At 45.5% G+C, this 24,257-nt stretch overlaps 1 protein-coding gene across 5 annotated transcripts in view; it reads left to right on the top strand.

Annotated features, from left to right (window-relative positions):
- Positions 1-24,257, top strand: part of VAV2 (vav guanine nucleotide exchange factor 2) — a gene marked incomplete at its 3' end in the record, with an annotated part of 122,489 nt that overhangs the window by 83,476 nt on the left and 14,756 nt on the right. For all 5 annotated transcript variants that reach the window (XM_056538562.1, XM_056538561.1, XM_056538565.1 and 2 more), the window contains 1 exon segment: positions 21,160-21,218. In XM_056538562.1, the coding sequence (XP_056394537.1) occupies positions 21,160-21,218 (59 nt within the window).

The raw sequence follows: 24,257 nt of genomic DNA, 5'->3' as shown, positions 1-24,257 counted from the left end.
TATAGATGATAGAGCTGCAGTATACAGTATGGTGGAGGGTTAGAGCAGTAGCTGTAATGTCTTCTCATAGATGATAGAGCTGCAGTGTACAGCATGGTGGAGGGTTAGAGCAGTAGCTGTAATGTCTTCTTATAGATGATAGAGCTGCAGTGTACAGTATGGTGGAGGGTTAGAGCAGCAGCTGTAATGTCTTCTTATAGATAATAGAGCTGCAGTGTACAGCATGGTGGAGGGTTAGAGCAGCAGCTGTAATGTCTTCTTATAGATGATAGAGCTGCAGTGTACAGCATGGTGGAGGGTTAGAGCAGCAGCTGTAATGTCTTATCATAGATGATAGAGCTGCAGTGTACAGCATGGTGAAGGGTTAGAGCAGTAGCTGTAATGTCTTCTCGTAGATGATAGAGCTGCAGTATACAGCATGGTGGATGGTTAGAGCAGTAGCTGTAATGTCTTCTCGTAGATGATAGAGCTGCAGTATACAGTATGGTGGAGGGTTAGAGCAGCAGCTGTAATGTCTTCTCAGATGATAGAGCTGCAGTGTACAGCAGGTGGAGGGTTAGAGCAGTAGCTGTAATGTCTTCTCATAGATGATAGAGCTGCAGTATACAGCAGGTGGAGGGTTAGAGCAGTAGCTGTAATGTCTTCTCATAGATGATAGAGCTGCAGTGTACAGCATGGTGGAGGGTTAAAGCAGTAGCTGTAATGTCTTCTCATAGATGATAGAGCTGCAGTATACAGCATGGTGCAGGGTTAGAGCAGTAGCTGTAATGTCTTCTTATAGATGATAGAGCTGCAGTATACAGTATGGTGGAGGGTTAGAGCAGTAGCTGTAATGTCTTCTTATAGATGATAGAGCTGCAGTATACAGTATGGTGGAGGGTTAGAGCAGTAGCTGTAATGTCTTCTTATAGATGATAGAGCTGCAGTATACAGCATGGTGGAGGGTTAGAGCAGTAGCTGTAATGTCTTCTTATAGATGATAGAGCTGCAGTATACAGCATGGTGGAGGGTTAGAGCAGTAGCTGTAATGTCTTCTTATAGATGATAGAGCTGCAGTATACAGCAGGTGGAGGGTTAGAGCAGTAGCTGTAATGTCTTCTTATAGATGATAGAGCTGCAGTATACAGTATGGTGGAGGGTTAGAGCAGTAGCTGTAATGTCTTCTCATAGATGATAGAGCTGCAGTATACAGCATGGTGGAGGGTTAGAGCAGTAGCTGTAATGTCTTCTCAGATGATAGAGCTGCAGTATTCAGTATGGTGGATGGTTAGAGCAGCAGCTGTAATGTCTTCTTGTAGATGATGGAGCTGCAGTATACAGTATGGTGGAGGGGTAGAGCAGCAGCTGTAATGTCTTCTCAGATGATAGAGCTGCAGTGTACAGCATGGAGGAGGGGTAGAGCAGCAGCTGTAATGTCTTCTTATAGATGATAGAGCTGCAGTATACAGTATGGTGGAGGGTTAGAGCAGTAGCTGTAATGTCTTCTCGTAGATGATAGAGCTGCAGTATACAGTATGGTGGAGGGTTAGAGTAGTAGCTGTAATGTCTTCTTATAGATGATAGAGCTGCAGTGTACAGCAGGTGGAGGGTTAGAGCAGTAGCTGTAATGTCTTCTCATAGATGATAGAGCTTCAGTGTACAGCATGGAGGAGGGGTAGAGCAGCAGCTGTAATGTCTTCTTATAGATGATAGAGCTGCAGTATACAGTATGGTGGAGGGTTAGAGCAGTAGCTGTAATGTCTTCTTATAGATGATAGAGCTGCAGTATACAGCATGGTGCAGGGTTAGAGCAGTAGCTGTAATGTCTTCTTGTAGATGATGGAGCTGCAGTATACAGCATGGTGGAGGGTTAGAGTAGTAGCTGTATTGTCTTCTCATAGATGATAGAGCTGCAGTATACAGCAGGTGGAGGGTTAGAGCAGTAGCTGTAATGTCTTCTCAGAGGATAGAGCTGCAGTATACAGCAGGTGGAAGGTTAGAGTAGTAGCTGTAATGTCTTCTTATAGATGATAGAGCTGCAGTATACAGCAGGTGGAGGGTTAGAGCAGTAGCTGTAATGTCTTCTGATAGATGATAGAGCTGCAGTATACAGCATGTTGGAGGGTTAAAGCAGTAGCTGTAATGTCTTCTCATAGATGATAGAGTTGCAGTGTACAGCTTGGGGGAGGGTTAGAGCAGCAGCTGTAATGTCTTCTTATAGATGATAGAGCTGCAGTATACAGCAGGTGGAGGGTTAGAGCAGTAGCTGTAATGTCTTCTGATAGATGATAGAGCTGCAGTATACAGCATGTTGGAGGGTTAAAGCAGTAGCTGTAATGTCTTCTCATAGATGATAGAGTTGCAGTGTACAGCTTGGGGGAGGGTTAGAGCAGCAGCTGTAATGTCTTCTTATAGATGATAGAGCTGCAGTGTACAGTATGGTGGAGGGTTAGAGCAGCAGCTGTAATGTCTTCTCATAGATGATAGAGCTGCAGTGTACAGCATGGTGGAGGGTTAGAGCAACAGCTGTAAGGTCTTCTCATAGATGATGGAGCTGCAGTATACAGTATGGTGGAGGGTTAGAGCAGTAGCTGTAATGTCTTCTCATAGATGATAGAGCTGCAGTATACAGCATGGTGGAGGGTTAGAGCAGCAGCTGTAATGTCTTCTTGTAGATGATAGAGCTTCAGTGTACAGCATGGTGGAGGGTTAGAGCAGTAGCTGTAATGTCTTCTCATAGATGATAGAGCTGCAGTATACAGCAGGTGGAGGGTTAGAGCAGTAGCTGTAATGTCTTATCATAGATGATAGAGCTGCAGTGTACAGCATGGTGGAGGGTTAGAGCAACAGCTGTAAGGTCTTCTCATAGATGATGGAGCTGCAGTGTACAGTATGGTGGAGGGTTAGAGCAGTAGCTGTAATGTCTTCTCATAGATGATAGAGCTGCAGTATACAGCATGGTGGAGGGTTAGAGCAGCAGCTGTAATGTCTTCTTGTAGATGATAGAGCTTCAGTGTACAGCATGGTGGAGGGTTAGAGCAGCAGCTGTAATGTCTTATCATAGATGATAGAGCTGCAGTGTACAGCATGGTGGAGGGTTAGAGCAGTAGCTGTATTGTCTTCTCATAGATGATAGAGCTGCAGTATACAGCAGGTGGAGGGTTAGAGCAGTAGCTGTAATGTCTTCTCAGAGGATAGAACTGCAGTATACAGCAGGTGGAGGGTTAGAGCAGTAGCTGTAATGTCTTCTGATAGATGATAGAGCTGCAGTATACAGCATGTTGGAGGGTTAGAGCAGTAGCTGTAATGTCTTCTCATAGATGATAGAGTTGCAGTATACAGCATGGTGGAGGGTTAGAGCAGTAGCTGTAATGTCTTCTTATAGATGATAGAGCTGCAGTATACAGCAGGTGGAGGGTTAGAGCAGTAGCTGTAATGTCTTCTTATAGATGATAGAGCTGCAGTATACAGTATGGTGGAGGGTTAGAGCAGTAGCTGTAATGTCTTCTCATAGATGATAGAGCTGCAGTGTACAGCTTGGGGGAGGGTTAGAGCAGTAGCTGTAATGTCTTCTCATAGATGATAGAGCTGCAGTATACAGTATGGTGGAGGGTTAGAGCAGCAGCTGTAATGTCTTCTTATAGATGATAGAGCTGCAGTGTACAGTATGGTGGAGGGTTAGAGCAGCAGCTGTAATGTCTTCTCATAGATGATAGAGCTGCAGTGTACAGCATGGTGGAGGGTTAGAGCAACAGCTGTAAGGTCTTCTCATAGATGATAGAGCTGCAGTATACAGCAGGTGGAGGGTTAGAGCAGTAGCTGTAATGTCTTCTTATAGATGATAGAGCTGCAGTGTACAGCATGGTGGAGGGTTAGAGCAGTAGCTGTAATGTCTTCTTATAGATGATAGAGCTGCAGTATACAGCATGGTGCAGGGTTAGAGCAGCAGCTGTAATGTCTTCTTATAGATGATGGAGCTGCAGTGTACAGTATGGTGGAGGGTTAGAGCAGTAGCTGTAATGTCTTCTTATAGATGATAGAGCTGCAGTATACAGTATGGTGGAGGGTTAGAGCAGCAGCTGTAATGTCTTCTCATAGATGATAGAGCTGCAGTATACAGCATGGTGGAGGGTTAGAGCAGCAGCTGTAATATCTTCTTATAGATGATAGAGCTGCAGTATACAGCATGATGGAGGGTTAGAGCAGCAGCTGTAATGTCTTCTCATAGATGATAGAGCTGCAGTGTACAGCATGGAGGAGGGGTAGAGCAGTAGCTGTAATGTCTTCTCATAGATGATGGAGCTGCAGTATACAGCATGGTGGAAGGTTAGAGCAGTAGCTGTAATGTCTTCTTATAGATGATAGAGCTGCAGTATACAGCATTGTGCAGGGTTAGAGCAGTAGCTGTAATGTCTTCTTGTAGATGATGGAGCTGCAGTATACAGCATGGTGGAGGGTTAGAGTAGTAGCTGTAATGTCTTCTTATAGATGATAGAGCTGCAGTATACAGCAGGTGGAGGGTTAGAGCAGTAGCTGTAATGTCTTCTCATAGATGATAGAGCTGCAGTATACAGCATGGTGGAGGGTTAGAGCAGTAGCTGTAATGTCTTCTGATAGATGATAGAGCTGCAGTATACAGCATGTTGGAGGGTTAGAGCAGTAGCTGTAATGTCTTCTCATAGATGATAGATTTGCAGTGTACAGCATGGTGGAGGGTTAGAGCAGTAGCTGTAATGTCTTCTTATAGATGATAGAGCTGCAGTATACAGTATGGTGGAGGGTTAGAGCAGTAGCTGTAATGTCTTCTCATAGATGATAGAGCTGCAGTGTACAGCTTGGGGGAGGGTTAGAGCAGTAGCTGTAATGTCTTCTCATAGATGATAGAGCTGCAGTATACAGTATGGTGGAGGGTTAGAGCAGCAGCTGTAATGTCTTCTTATAGATGATAGAGCTGCAGTGTACAGTATGGTGGAGGGTTAGAGCAGCAGCTGTAATGTCTTCTCATAGATGATAGAGCTGCAGTGTACAGCATGGTGGAGGGTTAGAGCAACAGCTGTAAGGTCTTCTCATAGATGATGGAGCTGCAGTGTACAGTATGGTGGAGGGTTAGAGCAGTAGCTGTAATGTCTTCTCATAGATGATAGAGCTGCAGTATACAGCATGGTGGAGGGTTAGAGCAGCAGCTGTAATGTCTTCTTATAGATGATAGAGCTGCAGTGTACAGCATGGTGCAGGGTTAGAGCAGCAGCTGTAATGTCTTCTTATAGATGATGGAGCTGCAGTGTACAGTATGGTGGAGGGTTAGAGCAGTAGCTGTAATGTCTTCTTATAGATGATAGAGCTGCAGTATACAGCATTGTGCAGGGTTAGAGCAGTAGCTGTAATGTCTTCTTGTAGATGATGGAGCTGCAGTATACAGCATGGTGGAGGGTTAGAGTAGTAGCTGTAATGTCTTCTTATAGATGATAGAGCTGCAGTATACAGCAGGTGGAGGGTTAGAGCAGTAGCTGTAATGTCTTCTCATAGATGATAGAGCTGCAGTATACAGCATGGTGGAGGGTTAGAGCAGTAGCTGTAATGTCTTCTGATAGATGATAGAGCTGCAGTATACAGCATGTTGGAGGGTTAGAGCAGTAGCTGTAATGTCTTCTCATAGATGATAGATTTGCAGTGTACAGCATGGTGGAGGGTTAGAGCAGTAGCTGTAATGTCTTCTTATAGATGATAGAGCTGCAGTATACAGTATGGTGGAGGGTTAGAGCAGTAGCTGTAATGTCTTCTCATAGATGATAGAGCTGCAGTGTACAGCTTGGGGGAGGGTTAGAGCAGTAGCTGTAATGTCTTCTCATAGATGATAGAGCTGCAGTATACAGTATGGTGGAGGGTTAGAGCAGCAGCTGTAATGTCTTCTTATAGATGATAGAGCTGCAGTGTACAGTATGGTGGAGGGTTAGAGCAGCAGCTGTAATGTCTTCTCATAGATGATAGAGCTGCAGTGTACAGCATGGTGGAGGGTTAGAGCAACAGCTGTAATGTCTTCTTATAGATGATGGAGCTGCAGTATACAGTATGGTGGAGGGTTAGAGCAGCAGCTGTAATGTCTTCTCATAGATGATAGAGCTGCAGTATACAGTATGGTGGAGGGTTAGAGCAGCAGCTGTAATGTCTTCTCATAGATGATAGAGCTGCAGTGTACAGCATGGTGGAGGGTTAGAGCAGTAGCTGTAATGTCTTCTTATAGATGATAGAGCTGCAGTATACAGTATGGTGGAGGGTTAGAGCAGCAGCTGTAATGTCTTCTCATAGATGATAGAGCTGCAGTATACAGCATGGTGGAGGGTTAGAGCAGCAGCTGTAATATCATCTTATAGATGATAGAGCTGCAGTATACAGCATGGTGGAGGGTTAGAGCAGTAGCTGTAATGTCTTCTCATAGATGATAGAGCTGCAGTATACAGTATGGTGGAGGGTTAGAGCAGTAGCTGTATTGTCTTCTCATAGATGATAGAGCTGGAGTGTAGAGCATGGTGGAGGGTTAGAGCAGCAGCTGTAATGTCTTCTCATAGATGATAGAGCTGCAGTGTACAGTATGGTGGAGGGTTAGAGCAGCAGCTGTAATGTCTTCTCATAGATGATAGAGCTGCAGTGTACAGCATGGAGGAGGGGTAGAGCAGTAGCTGTAATGTCTTCTCATAGATGATGGAGCTGCAGTATACAGCATGGTGGAAGGTTAGAGCAGTAGCTGTAATGTCTTCTTATAGATGATAGAGCTGCAGTATACAGCATGGTGCAGGGTTAGAGCAGTAGCTGTAATGTCTTCTTGTAGATGATGGAGCTGCAGTATACAGCATGGTGGAGGGTTAGAGTAGTAGCTGTAATGTCTTCTTATAGATGATAGAGCTGCAGTATACAGCAGGTGGAGGGTTAGAGCATTAGCTGTAATGTCTTCTCATAGATGATAGAGCTGCAGTATACAGCATGGTGGAGGGTTAGAGCAGTAGCTGTAATGTCTTCTGATAGATGATAGAGCTGCAGTATACAGCATGTTGGAGGGTTAGAGCAGTAGCTGTAATGTCTTCTCATAGATGATAGATTTGCAGTGTACAGCATGGTGGAGGGTTAGAGCAGTAGCTGTAATGTCTTCTTATAGATGATAGAGCTGCAGTATACAGTATGGTGGAGGGTTAGAGCAGCAGCTGTAATGTCTTCTCATAGATGATAGATTTGCAGTGTACAGCATGGTGGAGGGTTAGAGCAGTAGCTGTAATGTCTTCTTATAGATGATAGAGCTGCAGTATACAGTATGGTGGAGGGTTAGAGCAGTAGCTGTAATGTCTTCTCATAGATGATAGAGCTGCAGTGTACAGTATGGTGGAGGGTTAGAGCAGTAGCTGTAATGTCTTCTCATAGATGATAGAGCTGCAGTATACAGCATGGTGGAGGGTTAGAGCAGCAGCTGTAATGTCTTCTTGTAGATGATAGAGCTTCAGTGTACAGCATGGTGGAGGGTTAGAGCAGTAGCTGTAATGTCTTCTCATAGATGATAGAGCTGCAGTGTACAGCATGGTGGAGGGTTAGAGCAGTAGCTGTAATGTCTTCTTGTAGATGATAGAGCTGCAGTATACAGCATGGTGCAGGGTTAGAGCAGTAGCTGTAATGTCTTCTTATAGATGATAGAGCTGCAGTGTACAGTATGGTGGAGGGTTAGAGCAGTAGCTGTAATGTCTTCTCATAGATGATAGAGCTGCAGTGTACAGTATGGTGGAGGGTTAGAGCAGTAGCTGTAATGTCTTCTCATAGATGATAGAGCTACAGTACACAGTATGGTGGAGGGTTAGAGCAGTAGCTGTAATGTCTTCTTATAGATGATAGAGCTGCAGTGTACAGCATGGTGGAGGGTTAGAGTAGTAGCTGTAATGTCTTCTTATAGATGATAGAGCTGCAGTGTACAGCAGGTGGAAGGTTAGAGCAGCAGCTGTAATGTCTTCTCATAGATGATAGAGCTGCAGTATACAGCATGGTGGAGGGTTAGAGCAGTAGCTGTAATGTCTTCTCATAGATGATAGAGCTGCAGTATACAGCAGGTGGAGGGTTAGAGTAGTAGCTGTAATGTCTTCTCAGATTATAGAGCTGCAGTGTACAGCATGGTTGAGGGTTAGAGCAGCAGCTGTAATGTCTTCTTATAGATGATAGAGCTGCAGTGTACAGCATGGTGGAGGGTTAGAGCAGTAGCTGTATTGTCTTCTTATAGATGATAGAGCTGCAGTTTACAGCATGGTGGAAGGTTAGAGCAGTAGCTGTATTGTCTTCTTATAGATGATAGAGCTGCAGTGTACAGCATGGTGGAGGGTTAGAGCAGTAGCTGTATTGTCTTCTTATAGATGATAGAGCTGCAGTATACAGCATGGTGGAAGGTTAGAGCAGTAGCTGTATTGTCTTCTTATAGATGATAGAGCTGCAGTGTACAGCATGGTGGAGGGTTAGAGCAGTAGCTGTAATGTCTTCTTATAGATCATAGAGCTTCAGTGTACAGCATGGTGGAGGGTTAGAGCAGTAGCTGAAATGTCTTCTTATAGATGATAGAGCTGCATTATACAGTATGGTGGAGGGTTAGAGCAGTAGCTGTAATGTCTTCTTATAGATGATAGAGCTGCAGTATACAGCATGGTGGAGGGTTAGAGCAGTAGCTGAAATGTCTTCTTATAGATGATAGAGCTGCATTATACAGTATGGTGGAGGGTTAGAGCAGCAGCTGTAATGTCTTCTCATAGATGATAGAGCTGCAGTATACAGCATGGTGGAGGGTTAGAGCAGCAGCTGTAATATCTTCTTATAGATGATAGAGCTGCAGTATACAGCATGGTGGAGGGTTAGAGCAGTAGCTGTAATGTCTTCTCATAGTTGATAGAGCTGCAGTATACAGTATGGTGGAGGGTTAGAGCAGTAGCTGTATTGTCTTCTCATAGATGATAGAGCTGGAGTGTAGAGCATGGTGGAGGGTTAGAGCAGCAGCTGTAATGTCTTCTCATAGATGATAGAGCTGCAGTGTACAGTATGGTGGAGGGTTAGAGCAGCAGCTGTAATGTCTTCTCATAGATGATAGAGCTGCAGTGTACAGCATGGAGGAGGGGTAGAGCAGTAGCTGTAATGTCTTCTCATAGATGATGGAGCTGCAGTATACAGTATGGTGGAAGGTTAGAGCAGTAGCTGTAATGTCTTCTTATAGATGATAGAGCTGCAGTATACAGCATGGTGCAGGGTTAGAGCAGTAGCTGTAATGTCTTCTTGTAGATGATGGAGCTGCAGTATACAGCATGGTGGAGGGTTAGAGTAGTAGCTGTAATGTCTTCTCATAGATGATAGAGCTGCAGTATACAGCATGGTGGAGGGTTAGAGCAGTAGCTGTAATGTCTTCTCATAGATGATAGAGCTGCAGTATACAGCATGGTGGAGGGTTAGAGCAGTAGCTGTAATGTCTTCTTATAGATGATAGAGCTGCAGTATACAGCAGGTGGAGGGTTAGAGCAGTAGCTGTAATGTCTTCTCATAGATGATAGAGCTACAGTATGGTGGAGGGTTAGAGCAGCAGCTGTAATATCTTCTCATAGATGATAGAGCTGCAGTGTACAGCATGGAGGAGGGGTAGAGCAGTAGCTGTAATGTCTTCTCATAGATGATAGAGCTGCAGTATACAGCATGGTGGAGGGTTAGAGCAGTAGCTGTAATGTCTTCTCATAGATGATGGAGCTGCAGTGTACAGCATGGTGGAAGGTTAGAGCAGTAGCTGCAATGTCTTCTCATAGATGATAGAGCTGCAGTATACAGCATGGTGGCGGGTTAGAGCAGTAGCTGTAATGTCTTCTCAGATGATAGAGCTGCAGTGTACAGTATGGTGGAGGGTTAGAGCAGTAGCTGTAATGTCTTCTCAGATGATAGAGCTGCAGTATACAGCATGGTGGAGGGTTAGAGCAGTAGCTGTAATTTCTTCTCATAGATGATAGAGCTGCAGTATACAGCATGGTGGAGGGTTAGAGCAGTAGCTGTAATGTCATCTCATAGATGATAGAGCTTCAGTGTACAGCATGGTGGGGGGTTAGAGCAGTAGCTGTAATGTCTTCTTGTAGATGATGGAGCTGCAGTATACAGCATGGAGGAGGGGTAGAGCAGCAGCTGTAATGTCTTCTTATAGATGATAGAGCTGCAGTGTACAGCATGGAGGAGGGGTAGAGCAGCAGCTGTAATGTCTTCTTATAGATGATAGAGCTGCAGTATACAGTATGGTGGAGGGTTAGAGCAGTAGCTGTAATGTCTTCTTATAGATGATAGAGCTGCAGTATACAGTATGGTGGAGGGTTAGAGTAGTAGCTGTAATGTCTTCTTATAGATGATAGAGCTGCAGTGTACAGCAGGTGGAGGGTTAGAGCAGTAGCTGTAATGTCTTCTCATAGATGATAGAGCTGCAGTGTACAGCATGGAGGAGGGGTAGAGCAGCAGCTGTAATGTCTTCTTATAGATGATAGAGCTGCAGTATACAGTATGGTGGAGGGTTAGAGCAGTAGCTGTAATGTCTTCTCATAGATGATAGAGCTGCAGTATACAGTATGGTGGAGGGTTAGAGTAGTAGCTGTAATGTCTTCTTATAGATGATAGAGCTGCAGTGTACAGCATGGTGGAGGGTTAGAGCAGTAGCTGTAATGTCTTCTCATAGATGATAGAGCTGCAGTGTACAGCATGGAGGAGGGGTAGAGCAGCAGCTGTAATGTCTTCTTATAGATGATAGAGCTGCAGTATACAGTATGGTGGAGGGTTAGAGCAGTAGCTGTAATGTCTTCTTATAGATGATAGAGCTGCAGTATACAGTATGGTGGAGGGTTAGAGTAGTAGCTGTAATGTCTTCTTATAGATGATAGAGCTGCAGTGTACAGTATGGTGGAGGGTTAGAGCAGCAGCTGTAATGTCTTCTTATAGATGATAGAGCTGCAGTATACAGCATGGTGGAAGGTTAGAGCAGTAGCTGTAATGTCTTCTTATAGATGATAGAGCTGCAGTATACAGTATGGTGGAAGGTTAGAGCAGTAGCTGTAATGTCTTCTTATAGATGATAGAGCTGCAGTATACAGAATGGTGGAGGGTTAGAGCAGCAGCTGTAATGTCTTCTTATAGATGATAGAGCTGCAGTGTACAGCATGGTGGAGGGTTAGAGCAGTAGCTGTAATGTCTTCTTATAGATGATAGAGCTGCAGTGTACAGCATGGTGCAGGGTTAGAGCAGTAGCTGTAATGTCTTCTTATAGACGATAGAGCTGCAGTATACAGCATGGTGGAGGGTTAGAGCAGTAGCTGTAATGTCTTCTTATAGATGATAGAGCTGCAGTATACATCATGGTGGAGGGTTAGAGCAGCAGCTGTAATGTCTTCTTATAGATGATAGAGCTGCAGTGTACAGCATGGTGGAGGGTTAGAGCAGTAGCTGTAATGTCTTATAGATGATAGAGCTGCAGTATACAGCATGGTGGAGGGTTAGAGCAGCAGCTGTAATGTCTTCTTATAGATGATAGAGCTGCAGTGTACAGCATGGTGGAGGGTTAGAGCAGTAGCTGTAATGTCTTCTTATAGATGATAGAGCTGCAGTATACAGCATGGTGGAGGGTTAGAGCAGCAGCTGTAATGTCTTCTTATAGATGATAGAGCTGCAGTATACAGTATGGTGGAGGGTTAGAGCAGTAGCTGTAATGTCTTCTTATAGATGATAGAGCTGCAGTATACAGCAGGTGGAGGGTTAGAGCAGTAGCTGTAATGTCTTCTTATAGATGATAGAGCTGCAGTATACAGTATGGTGGAGGGTTAGAGCAGCTGCTGTAATGTCTTCTCATAGATGATAGAGCTGCAGTGTACAGTATGGTGGAGGGTTAGAGCAGTAGCTGTAATGTCTTCTTATAGATGAGAGAGCTGCAGTATACAGCATGGTGCAGGGTTAGAGCAGCAGCTGTAATGTCTTCTTATAGATGATGGAGCTGCAGTGTACAGTATGGTGGAGGGTTAGAGCAGTAGCTGTAATGTCTTCTTATAGATGATAGAGCTGCAGTGTACAGCATGGTGGAGGGTTAGAGCAGCAGCTGTAATGTCTTCTCAGATGATAGAGCTGCAGTATACAGCATGGTGGAGGGTTAGAGCAGTAGCTTTAATGTCTTCTTATAGATGATAGAGCTGCAGTATACAGTATGGTGGAGGGTTAGAGCAGTAGCTGTAATGTCTTCTCATAGATGATAGAGCTGCAGTGTACAGCATGGTGGGGGGTTAGAGCAGTAGCTGTAATGTCTTCTTATAGATGATAGAGCTGCAGTGTACAGCATGGTGGAGGGTTAGAGCAGTAGCTGTAATGTCTTCTCATAGATGATAGAGCTGCAGTGTACAGCATGGTGGGGGGTTAGAGCAGTAGCTGTAATGTCTTCTTATAGATGATAGAGCTGCAGTGTACAGTATGGTGGAGGGTTAGAGCAGTAGCTGTAATGTGTTCTCATAGATGATAGAGCTGCAGTGTACAGCATGGTGGAGGGTTAGAGCAGTAGCTGTAATGTCTTCTTATAGATGATAGAGCTGCAGTGTACAGCATGGTGGAGGGTTAGAGCAGCAGCTGTAATGTCTTCTCAGATGATAGAGCTGCAGTATACTGCATGGTGCAGGGTTAGAGCAGCAGCTGTAATGTCTTCTTATAGATGATAGAGCTGCAGTGTACAGTATGGTGGAGGGTTAGAGCAGTAGCTGTAATGTCTTCTTATAGATGATAGAGCTGCAGTATACAGCATGGTGGAGGGTTAGAGCAGTAGCTGTAATGTCTTCTTATAGATGATAGAGCTGCAGTATACAGTATGGTGGAGGGGTAGAGCAGTAGCTGTAATGTCTTCTCATAGATGATAGAGCTGCAGTGTACAGCATGGTGGAGGGTTAGAGCAGTAGCTGTAATGTCTTCTTATAGATGATAGAGCTGCAGTGTACAGCATGGTGGAGGGTTAGAGCAGCAGCTGTAATGTCTTCTCAGATGATAGAGCTGCAGTATACAGCATGGTGCAGGGTTAGAGCAGTAGCTGTAATGTCTTCTCAGATGATAGAGCTGCAGTGTACAGTATGGTGGAGGGTTAGAGCAGCAGCTGTAATGTCTTCTTATAGATGATAGAGCTGCAGTATACAGTATGGTGGAGGGTTAGAGCAGTAGCTGTAATGTCTTCTCATAGATGATAGAGCTGCAGTGTACAGCATGGTGGAGGGTTAGAGCAGTAGCTGTAATGTCTTCTTATAGATGATAGAGCTGCAGTGTACAGCATGGTGGAGGGTTAGAGCAGCAGCTGTAATGTCTTCTCAGATGATAGAGCTGCAGTATACAGTATGGTGGAGGGTTAGAGCAGCAGCTGTAATGTCTTCTCAGATGATAGAGCTGCAGTATACAGTATGGTGGAGGGTTAGAGCAGCAGCTGTAATGTCTTCTTATAGATGATAGAGCTGCAGTGTACAGCATGGTGGAGGGTTAGAGCAGCAGCTGTAATGTCTTCCCAGATGATAGAGCTGCAGTATACAGCATGGTGCAGGGTTAGAGCAGCAGCTGTAATGTCTTCTCATAGATGATAGAGCTGCAGTGTACAGCATGGTGGAGGGTTAGAGCAGTAGCTGTAATGTCTTCTTATAGATGATAGAGCTGCAGTATACAGTATGGTGGAGGGTTAGAGCAGTAGCTGTAATGTCTTCTTATAGATGATAGAGCTGCAGTATACAGTATGGTGGAGGGTTAGAGCAGTAGCTGTAATGTCTTCTCATAGATGATAGAGCTGCAGTGTACAGCATGGTGGAGGGTTAGAGCAGTAGCTGTAATGTCTTCTTATAGATGATAGAGCTGCAATGTACAGTATGGTGGAGGGTTAGAGCAGCAGCTGTAATGTCTTCTTATAGATAATAGAGCTGCAGTGTACAGCATGGTGGAGGGTTAGAGCAGTAGCTGTAATGTCTTCTTATAGATGATAGAGCTGCAGTATACAGTATGGTGGAGGGTTAGAGCAGTAGCTGTAATGTCTTCTCATAGATGATAGAGCTGCAGTGTACAGCATGGTGGAGGGTTAGAGCAGTAGCTGTAATGTCTTCTTATAGATGATAGAGCTGCAGTGTACAGTATGGTGGAGGGTTAGAGCAGCAGCTGTAATGTCTTCTTATAGATAATAGAGCTGCAGTGTACAGCATGGTGGAGGGTTAGAGCAGTAGCTGTAATGTCTTCTTATAGATGATAGAGCTGCAGTATACAGTATGGTGGAGGGTTAGAGCAGCAGCTGTAATGTCTTCTTATAGATAATAGAGCTGCAGTGTACAGCATGGTGGAGGGTTAGAGCAGTAGCTGTAATGTCTTCTTATAGATGAGAGAGCTGCAGTATACAGCATGGTGCAGGGTTAGAGCAGCAGCTGTAATGTCTTCTTATAGATGATGGAGCTGCAGTGTACAGTATGGTGGAGGGTTAGAGCAGTAGCTGTAATGTCTTCTTATAGATGATAGAGCTGCAGTGTACAGCATGGTGGAGGGTTAGAGCAGCAGCTGTAATGTCTTCTCAGATGATAGAGCTGCAGTATACAGCATGGTGGAGGGTTAGAGCAGTAGCTTTAATGTCTTCTTATAGATGATAGAGCTGCAGTATACAGTATGGTGGAGGGTTAGAGCAGTAGCTGTAATGTCTTCTCATAGATGATAGAGCTGCAGTGTACAGCATGGTGGGGGGTTAGAGCAGCAGCTGTAATGTCTTCTTATAGATGATAGAGCTGCAGTGTACAGCATGGTGGAGGGTTAGAGCAGTAGCTGTAATGTGTTCTCATAGATGATAGAGCTGCAGTGTACAGCATGGTGGAGGGTTAGAGCAGCAGCTGTAATGTCTTCTCAGATGATAGAGCTGCAGTATACTGCATGGTGCAGGGTTAGAGCAGCAGCTGTAATGTCTTCTTATAGATGATAGAGCTGCAGTGTACAGTATGGTGGAGGGTTAGAGCAGTAGCTGTAATGTCTTCTTATAGATGATAGAGCTGCAGTATACAGCATGGTGGAGGGTTAGAGCAGTAGCTGTAATGTCTTCTTATAGATGATAGAGCTGCAGTATACAGTATGGTGGAGGGGTAGAGCAGTAGCTGTAATGTCTTCTCATAGATGATAGAGCTGCAGTGTACAGCATGGTGGAGGGTTAGAGCAGTAGCTGTAATGTCTTCTTATAGATGATAGAGCTGCAGTGTACAGCATGGTGGAGGGTTAGAGCAGCAGCTGTAATGTCTTCTCAGATGATAGAGCTGCAGTATACAGCATGGTGCAGGGTTAGAGCAGCAGCTGTAATGTCTTCTTATAGAGAATGGAGCTGCAGTGTACAGTATGGTGGAGGGTTAGAGCAGCAGCTGTAATGTCTTCTTATAGATAGAGCTGCAGTATACAGTATGGTGGAGGGTTAGAGCAGTAGCTGTAATGTCTTCTCATAGATGATAGAGCTGCAGTGTACAGCATGGTGGAGGGTTAGAGCAGTAGCTGTAATGTCTTCTTATAGATGATAGAGCTGCAGTGTACAGCATGGTGGAGGGTTAGAGCAGCAGCTGTAATGTCTTCTCAGATGATAGAGCTGCAGTATACAGTATGGTGGAGGGTTAGAGCAGCAGCTGTAATGTCTTCTTATAGATGATAGAGCTGCAGTGTACAGCATGGTGGAGGGTTAGAGCAGCAGCTGTAATGTCTTCCCAGATGATAGAGCTGCAGTATACAGCATGGTGCAGGGTTAGAGCAGCAGCTGTAATGTCTTCTTATAGAGAATGGAGCTGCAGTGTACAGTATGGTGGAGGGTTAGAGCAGTAGCTGTAATGTCTTCTTATAGATGATAGAGCTGCAGTGTACAGCATGGAGGAGGGGTAGAGCAGTAGCTGTAATGTCTTCTCATAGATGATAGAGTTGCAGTATACAGCATGGTGGAGGGTTAGAGCAGTAGCTGTAATGTCTTCTTATAGATGATAGAGCTGCAGTGTACAGCATGGTGGAGGGTTAGAGCAGCAGCTGTAATGTCTTCTTATAGATGATAGAGCTGCAGTGTACAGCATGGTGGAGGGTTAGAGCAGTAGCTGTAATGTCTTCTTATAGATGATAGAGCTGCAGTGTACAGCATGGAGGAGGGGTAGAGCAGCAGCTGTAATGTCTTCTCATAGATGATAGAGCTGCAGTGTACAGCATGGTGGAGGGTTAGAGCAGTAGCTGTAATGTCTTCTTATAGATGATAGAGCTGCAGTATACAGTATGGTGGAGGGTTAGAGCAGTAGCTGTAATGTCTTCTCATAGATGATAGAGCTGCAGTGTACAGCATGGTGGAGGGTTAGAGCAGTAGCTGTAATGTCTTCTTATAGATGATAGAGCTGCAGTGTACAGTATGGTGGAGGGTTAGAGCAGCAGCTGTAATGTCTTCTTATAGATAATAGAGCTGCAGTGTACAGCATGGTGGAGGGTTAGAGCAGCAGCTGTAATGTCTTCTTATAGATGATAGAGCTGCAGTGTACAGCATGGTGGAGGGTTAGAGCAGCAGCTGTAATGTCTTATCATAGATGATAGAGCTGCAGTGTACAGCATGGTGGAGGGTTAGAGCAGTAGCTGTAATGTCTTCTCGTAGATGATAGAGCTGCAGTATACAGCATGGTGGATGGTTAGAGCAGTAGCTGTAATGTCTTCTCGTAGATGATAGAGCTGCAGTAATACAGTATGGTGGAGGGTTAGAGCAGCAGCTGTAATGTCTTCTCAGATGATAGAGCTGCAGTGTACAGCAGGTGGAGGTTAGAGCAGTAGCTGTAATGTCTTCTCATAGATGATAGAGCTGCAGTATACAGCAGGTGGAGGGTTAGAGCAGTAGCTGTAATGTCTTCTCATAGATGATAGAGCTGCAGTGTACAGCATGGTGGAGGGTTAAAGCAGTAGCTGTAATGTCTTCTCATAGATGATAGAGCTGCAGTATACAGCATGGTGCAGGGTTAGAGCAGTAGCTGTAATGTCTTCTTATAGATGATGGAGCTGCAGTATACAGTATGGTGGAGGGTTAGAGCAGTAGCTGTAATGTCTTCTTATAGATGATAGAGCTGCAGTATACAGTATGGAGGAGGGGGTAGAGCAGCAGCTGTAATGTCTTCTTATAGATGATAGAGCTGCAGTATACAGTATGGTGGAGGGTTAGAGCAGTAGCTGTAATGTCTTCTTATAGATGATAGAGCTGCAGTATACAGCAGGTGGAGGGTTAGAGCAGTAGCTGTAATGTCTTCTCAGATGATAGAGCTGCAGTATACAGTATGGTGGAGGGTTAGAGCAGTAGCTGTAATGTCTTCTTATAGATGATAGAGCTGCAGTATACAGTATGGTGGAGGGTTAGAGCAGTAGCTGTAATGTCTTCTTATAGATGATAGAGCTGCAGTATACAGTATGGTGGAGGGTTAGAGCAGTAGCTGTAATGTCTTCTGATAGATGATAGAGCTGCAGTGTACAGCATGGTGCAGGGTTAGAGCAGTAGCTGTAATGTCTTCTTATAGATGATAGAGCTGCAGTATACAGTATGGTGGAGGGTTAGAGCAGTAGCTGTAATGTCTTCTTATAGATGATAGAGCTGCAGTATACAGTATGGTTGAGGGTTAGAGCAGTAGCTGTAATGTCTTCTTATAGATGATAGAGCTGCAGTATACAGCATGGTGGAGGGTTAGAGCAGTAGCTGTAATGTCTTCTTATAGATGATAGAGCTGCAGTATACAGTATGGTGGAGGGTTAGAGCAGTAGCTGTAATGTCTTCTTATAGATGATAGAGCTGCAGTATACAGCAGGTGGAGGGTTAGAGCAGTAGCTGTAATGTCTTCTTATAGATGATAGAGCTGCAGTATACAGTATGGTGGAGGGTTAGAGCAGTAGCTGTAATGTCTTCTCATAGATGATAGAGCTGCAGTATACAGCAGGTGGAGGGGTGTTTATTATGTGGCGGGATCACTCAGCTCCGTGACCAGACGTGGCGGCGCCCGGGGTGCGGGATGAATATTTCATGGCGGTGATGATCCGCCGCCCCCAGATAATTGTAATCATTTATTTATAAGGATTTTCCACTGGAGCAGAAAGATTCCTGCACGAAATCCTCGCGCACCATGTGATCGCGCTCCTGCATATATAACACATACTCCGCTCTGTTATACAGAGTAAGTGTTAGCGCCCCTCGCAGGACTGAACGGGGAGAGCAGGTGTGATCTGTCGCTTTAATATGTAGCAGAGTCGGGAGCGTTGTGTTGGGGACTCGGTGCCATCTCTCCTGACAGTGATGCGTCTGCCGCCTGTGAGACCATGAAGCCTCGTTATGTGACTGCAGTGATGGGAAATCCTGGAGGGGCCGTCCACATGGGCTGCTGACGGGGGGGGGGGGGGGGGGGGGGGGTGATATATATCGTGTTGATAGGGGGGGGGTGATATATGTTGTGGTGATATGGGGGGGGGTGATATATATCGTGGTGATATGGGGGGGGTGATATATATCGTGGTGATATGGGGGGGGGTGATATATGTTGTGGTGATATGGGGGGGGGATATATCGTGGTGATATGGGGGGGGTGATATATGTTGTGGTGATATGGGGGGGGTGATATGGGGGGGGATATATGTTGTGGTGATATGGGGGGGGGGTGATATATGTTGTGGTGATATGGGGGGGGGATATATGTTGTGGTGATATGGGGGGGGTGATATATGTCGTGGTGATATGGGGGGGGGTGATATATGTCGTGGTGATATGGGGGGGTGATATATGTCGTGGTGATATGGGGGGGTGATATATGTTGTGGTGATATGGGGGGGGTGATATATGTCGTGGTGATATGAGGGGGTGATATATGTCGTGGTGATATGGGGGGGTGATATATGTCGTGGTGATATGGGGGGGTGATATATGTCGTGGTGATATGGGGGGGGATATATCGTGGTGATATGGGGGGGGTGATATATGTCGTGGTGATATGGGGGGGGTGATATATATCGTGGTGATATGGGGGGGATATATCGTGGTGATATGGGGGGGGATATATGTTGGGATATGGGGGGGGATATATGTTGGGATATGGGGGGGGATATATTGTTGTGATATGGGGGGGGATATATTGTTGTGATATGGGGGGGGATATATTGTAGTGATATGGGGGGGGATATATATCGTGTGTGATATGGGGGGGATATATCGTGGTGATATGGGGGGGGATATATGTTGGGATATGGGGGGGGATATATTGTTGTGATATGGGGGGGGATATATTGTTGTGATATGGGGGGGGATATATTGTAGTGATATGGGGGGGATATATATCGTGGTGATATGGGGGGGATATATCGTGGTGATATGGGGGGGATATATTGTTGTGATATGGGGGGGGATATATTGTTGTGATATGGGGGGGATATATTGCTGTGATATGGGGGGTTGATATATGTCGTAGTGATATGGGGGGGGATATATATCGTGGTGATATGGGGGGGATATATCGTGGTGATATGGGGGGGGATATGTCGTGGTGATATGGGGGGGTGATATATCGTTGTGATATGGGGGGGTGATATATGTCGTGGTGATATATGGGGGGTGATATGGGGGGGTGATGTATGTTGTGGTGATATGGGGGGTGATATATATCGTGGTGATGTGGGGGGGGATGATATATATCGTGGTGATATGGGGGGTGATATATCGTGGTGATAAGGGGGGGGGATATATCGTGGTGATATGGGGGGGATATATGTGGTGATATGGGGGGGGGATATATTGTTGTGATATGGGGGGGGATATATGTCGTGGTGATATGGGGGGATATATGTTGTGATATGGGGGGGATATATCGTGGTGATATGGGGAGGATATATGTTGTGATATGGGGGGGTGATATATGTCGTGGTGATATGGGGGGGTGATATATGTCGTGGTGATATGGGGGGGTGATATATCGTTGTGATATGGGGGGGGGTGATATATGTCGTGGTGATATGGGGGGGATATGTCGTGGTGATATGGGGGGGTGATATATCGTTGTGATATGGGGGGGGGTGATATATGTCGTGGTGATATGGGAGGGGGTGATATATGTCGTAGTGATATGGGAGTGGGTGATATATGTCGTAGTGATATGGGGGGTGATATATGTCGTGGTGATATGGGAGGGGGGTGATATATGTCGTAGTGATATGGGGGGTGATATATGTCGTAGTGATATGGGGGGGTGATATATGTCGTGGTGATTGGGGGGGTGATATATGTCGTGGTGATATGGGGGGGATATGTCGTGGTGATATGGGGGGGTGATATATGTCGTGGTGATATGGGGGGGTGATATGTATTGGAGATATGGGGGGTATATTTGGCGCCGCTGCTCTCGGTGGGATATAATATTTCCTCCTCTGTATATGATCAGCAGTGAAGGTGAATATTCTCATATTGTAAATCTCCTCCGGTTCGGCGTCTATCACCCGTCACTACGCAGCAGATCGTCTGATTAAATGGACCATACTCACATGTGTCCAGGAGTCAGGTGACATTCAATATGGCCGCCAGTGCAGCCTCATAAGTAACTGCCACCATGGTATCTGAAAAGTCTCACCCCCTCCTGCTCTCCAGCACCACTTACCGCCCCCTGGCGCCCCCTCCTCCTGCCCCCTGGCGCCCCCTCCTCCTGCCCCCTGGCGCCCCCTCCTCCTGCCCCCTGGCGCCCCCTCCTCCTGCCCCCTGGCGCCCCCTGGCGCCCCCACCTCCCGCTCTCGGGGCCCACATCTCCTGCCCCCTGGCGCCCCCACCTCCCGCTCTCGGGGCCAACACCTCCCGCCCCCTGGCGCCCCCACCTCCCGCCCTCTGGCGCCCCCACCTCCCGCCCTCTGGCGCCCCCACCTCCCGCTCTCTGGCGCCCCCTCCTCCCGCTCTCTGGCGCCCCCTCCTCCCGCCCCCTGGCGCCAAACCTCCCGCTTTCGGGGCCCCTACCTCCTGCTCTCCGGCACCTCTATGTGAAGGAGTGAATGTTTCCAGGTGCTGACAGCAAGCAGAGATGTAAGTTGCCGTCCTCCTGGATATACGCCCTGTAATCTGTATAATGATAATGTCGGTCTGTACGGGATTATTATTGGTGACGCTCGTTTGTCTTTCAGGTCATCTCCGCGCTCTCCAAGATCTCTCTTCATGTCATCGCCCAGAACAAAGGAATACGGTAATTATTGATTTTTCCATTAATATTGTTGCCGACCTGTTCCGCAGCGGTGTGCAGAGATTAGGACCCCGGAACTGTCCCCACTGGGTCCCACAATCCCAGAGCCACACAAACACTGAAAACACTGCAAGGCAAATAATGCTAACCACTGATCCACCATATAATGCTAACCACTGATCCACCATATAATGCTAACCACTGATCCACCATAAAATACTAACCACTGATCCACCATATAATACTAACCACTGATCCACCGTATAATACTAACCACTGATCCACCATATAATGCTAACCACTGATCCACCATATAATACTAACCACTGATCCACCATATAATACTAACCACTGAGCCACCATATAATACTAACCACTGATCCACCATAAAATACTAACCACTGATCCACCATAAAATACTAACCACTGATCCACCATATAATACTAACCACTGAGCCACCATATAATACTAACCACTGATCCACCATATAATGCTAACCACTGATCCACCATATAATACTAACCACTGAGCCACCGTATAATACTAACCACTGAGCCACCGTATAATACTAACCACTGATCCACCATATAATGCTAACCACTGATCCACCATATAATGCTAACCACTGATCCACCATAAAATACTAACCACTGATCCACCATATAATACTAACCACTGATCCACCATATAATACTAACCACTGATCCACCATCTAATGCTAACCACTGATCCACCATCTAATGCTAACCACTGATCCACCGTATAATACTAACCACTGAGCCACCGTATAGTACTAACCACTGATCCACCATCTAATACTAACCACTGAGCCACCATCTAATGCTAACCGCTGAGCCACCATATAATGCTAACCACTGAGCCACCATATAATACTAACCACTGATCCACCGTATAATACTAACCACTGATCCACCGTATAATACTAATCACTGACCCCTGTATAATACTAACCACTGACCCCTGTATAATACTAACCACTGATCCACCATATAATACTAACCACTGATCCACCATATAATACTAACCACTGATCCACCGTATAATACTAACCACTGATCCACCATATAATACTAACCACTGATCCACCATATAATACTAACCACTGAGCCACCATATAATACTAACCACTGAGCCACCGTATAATACTAACCACTGATCCACCGTATAATACTAACCACTGAGCCACCATATAATACTAACCAATGAGCCACCGTATAATACTAACCACTGAGCCACCATATAATACTAACCACTGATCCACCGTATAATACTAACCACTGAGCCACCATATAATACTAACCACTGATCCACCATATAATACTAACCACTGAGCCACCATATAATACTAACCACTGAGCCACCATATAATACTAACCACTGATCCACCATATAATACTAACCACTGAGCCACCATATAATGCTAACCACTGAGCCACCGTATAATACTAACCACTGAGCCACCATATAATACGAACCACTGAGCCACCATATAATACTAACCACTGATCCACCGTATAATACTAACCACTGAGCCACCGCTGCTGATATCTTGTACATGGATGGGAACAGGGTGAGACATTGATTCCCAGGAAAGGACGGGGGGAGACGACGCTGATCTCCAGGAGAGGACATGTGGCGGGGTGGGGGGAATCTCTCTAATATCTCCATCCTGGAGATCAGTGGCGGCTCCCCCTGTCCTGGAGATCAGCGGCGGCTCCCCCTGCCCTTCTTTGTGTTTCCTTCTTGTAAATTTGTAAAAAATGTAAATTTGCGCAACACTGTTGCCATGGTAACTGCACTCTTCAGACCAGGATTCCCAGTGTCCTTGATTGGGCATATAAAGGGGAACCTCTCTGATATCCCTTATATGGTTCAGATTTATCCCCCTCCTGTCTGGGTAGCTGTGATGTCATGTTTCCTTCTTCCTGTTTCCTTCTTCCTGTTTCCTTCTTTGTGTTTCCTTCTTCTTTGTGTTTCCTTCTTCTTTGTGTTTCCTCCTTCTTTGTGTTTCCTCCTTCTTTGTGTTTCCTCCTTCTTTGTGTTTCCTCCTTCTTTGTGTTTCCTCCTTCTTTGTGTTTCCTCCTTCTTTGTGTTTCCTCCTTCTTTGTGTTTCCTCCTTCTTTGTGTTTCCTCCTTCTTTGTGTTTCCTCCTTCTTTGTGTTTCCTCCTTCTTTGTGTTTCCTCCTTCTTTGTGTTTCCTTCTTCTTTGTGTTTCCTTCTTCTTTGTGTTTCCTTCTTCTTTGTGTTTCCTTCTTCTTTGTGTTTCCTTCTTCTTTGTGTTTCCTCCTTCTTTGTGTTTCCTCCTTCTTTGTGTTTCCTCCTTCTTTGTGTTTCCTTCTTCTTTGTGTTTCCTTCTTCTTTGTGTTTCCTTCTTCTTTGTGTTTCCTTCTTCTTTGTGTTTCCTTCTTCTTTGTGTTTCCTTCTTCTTTGTGTTTCCTCCTTTGTGTTTCCTCCTTCTTTGGTGTTTCCTCCTTCTTTGGTGTTTCTTCCTTCTTTGGGGTTCTTCCTTCTTTGGGGTTCCTCCTTCTTTGGGGTTCCTCCTTCTTTGGGGTTCCTCCTTCTTTGGGGTTCCTCCTTCTTTGGGGTTCCTTCTTCTTTGTGTTTGCTTCTTTGGGGTTCCTTCTTCTTTGGGTTTGCTTCTTCTTTGGGGTTCCTTCTTCTTTGGGGTTCCTTCTTCTTTGGGGTTCCTTCTTCTTTGGGGTTCCTCCTTCTTTGGGGTTCCTCCTTCTTTGGGGTTCCTCCTTCTTTGGGGTTCCTCCTTCTTTGTGTTTGGGGTTCCTCCTTCCTGTTTCCTCCGTCTTCCTGTTTCCTTCTTCTTCCTGTTTCCTTCTTCTTCCTGTTTCCTCCTTCTTCCTGTTTCCTCCTTCTTTGTGTTTCCTCCTTCTTCCTGTTTCCTTCTTCTTCCTGTTTCCTTCTTCTTCCTGTTTCCTTCTTCTTCCTGTTTCCTTCTTCTTCCTGTTTCCTCCTTCTTCCTGTTTCCTCCTTCTTCCTGTTTCCTCCTTCTTCCTGTTTCCTCCTTC

This window comes from Hyla sarda, chromosome 9 (assembly GCF_029499605.1).
Source record: "Hyla sarda isolate aHylSar1 chromosome 9, aHylSar1.hap1, whole genome shotgun sequence".
NCBI classification, from domain to species: domain Eukaryota; kingdom Metazoa; phylum Chordata; class Amphibia; order Anura; family Hylidae; genus Hyla; species Hyla sarda.
This window is presented reverse-complemented; position numbering and strand designations above follow the sequence as displayed.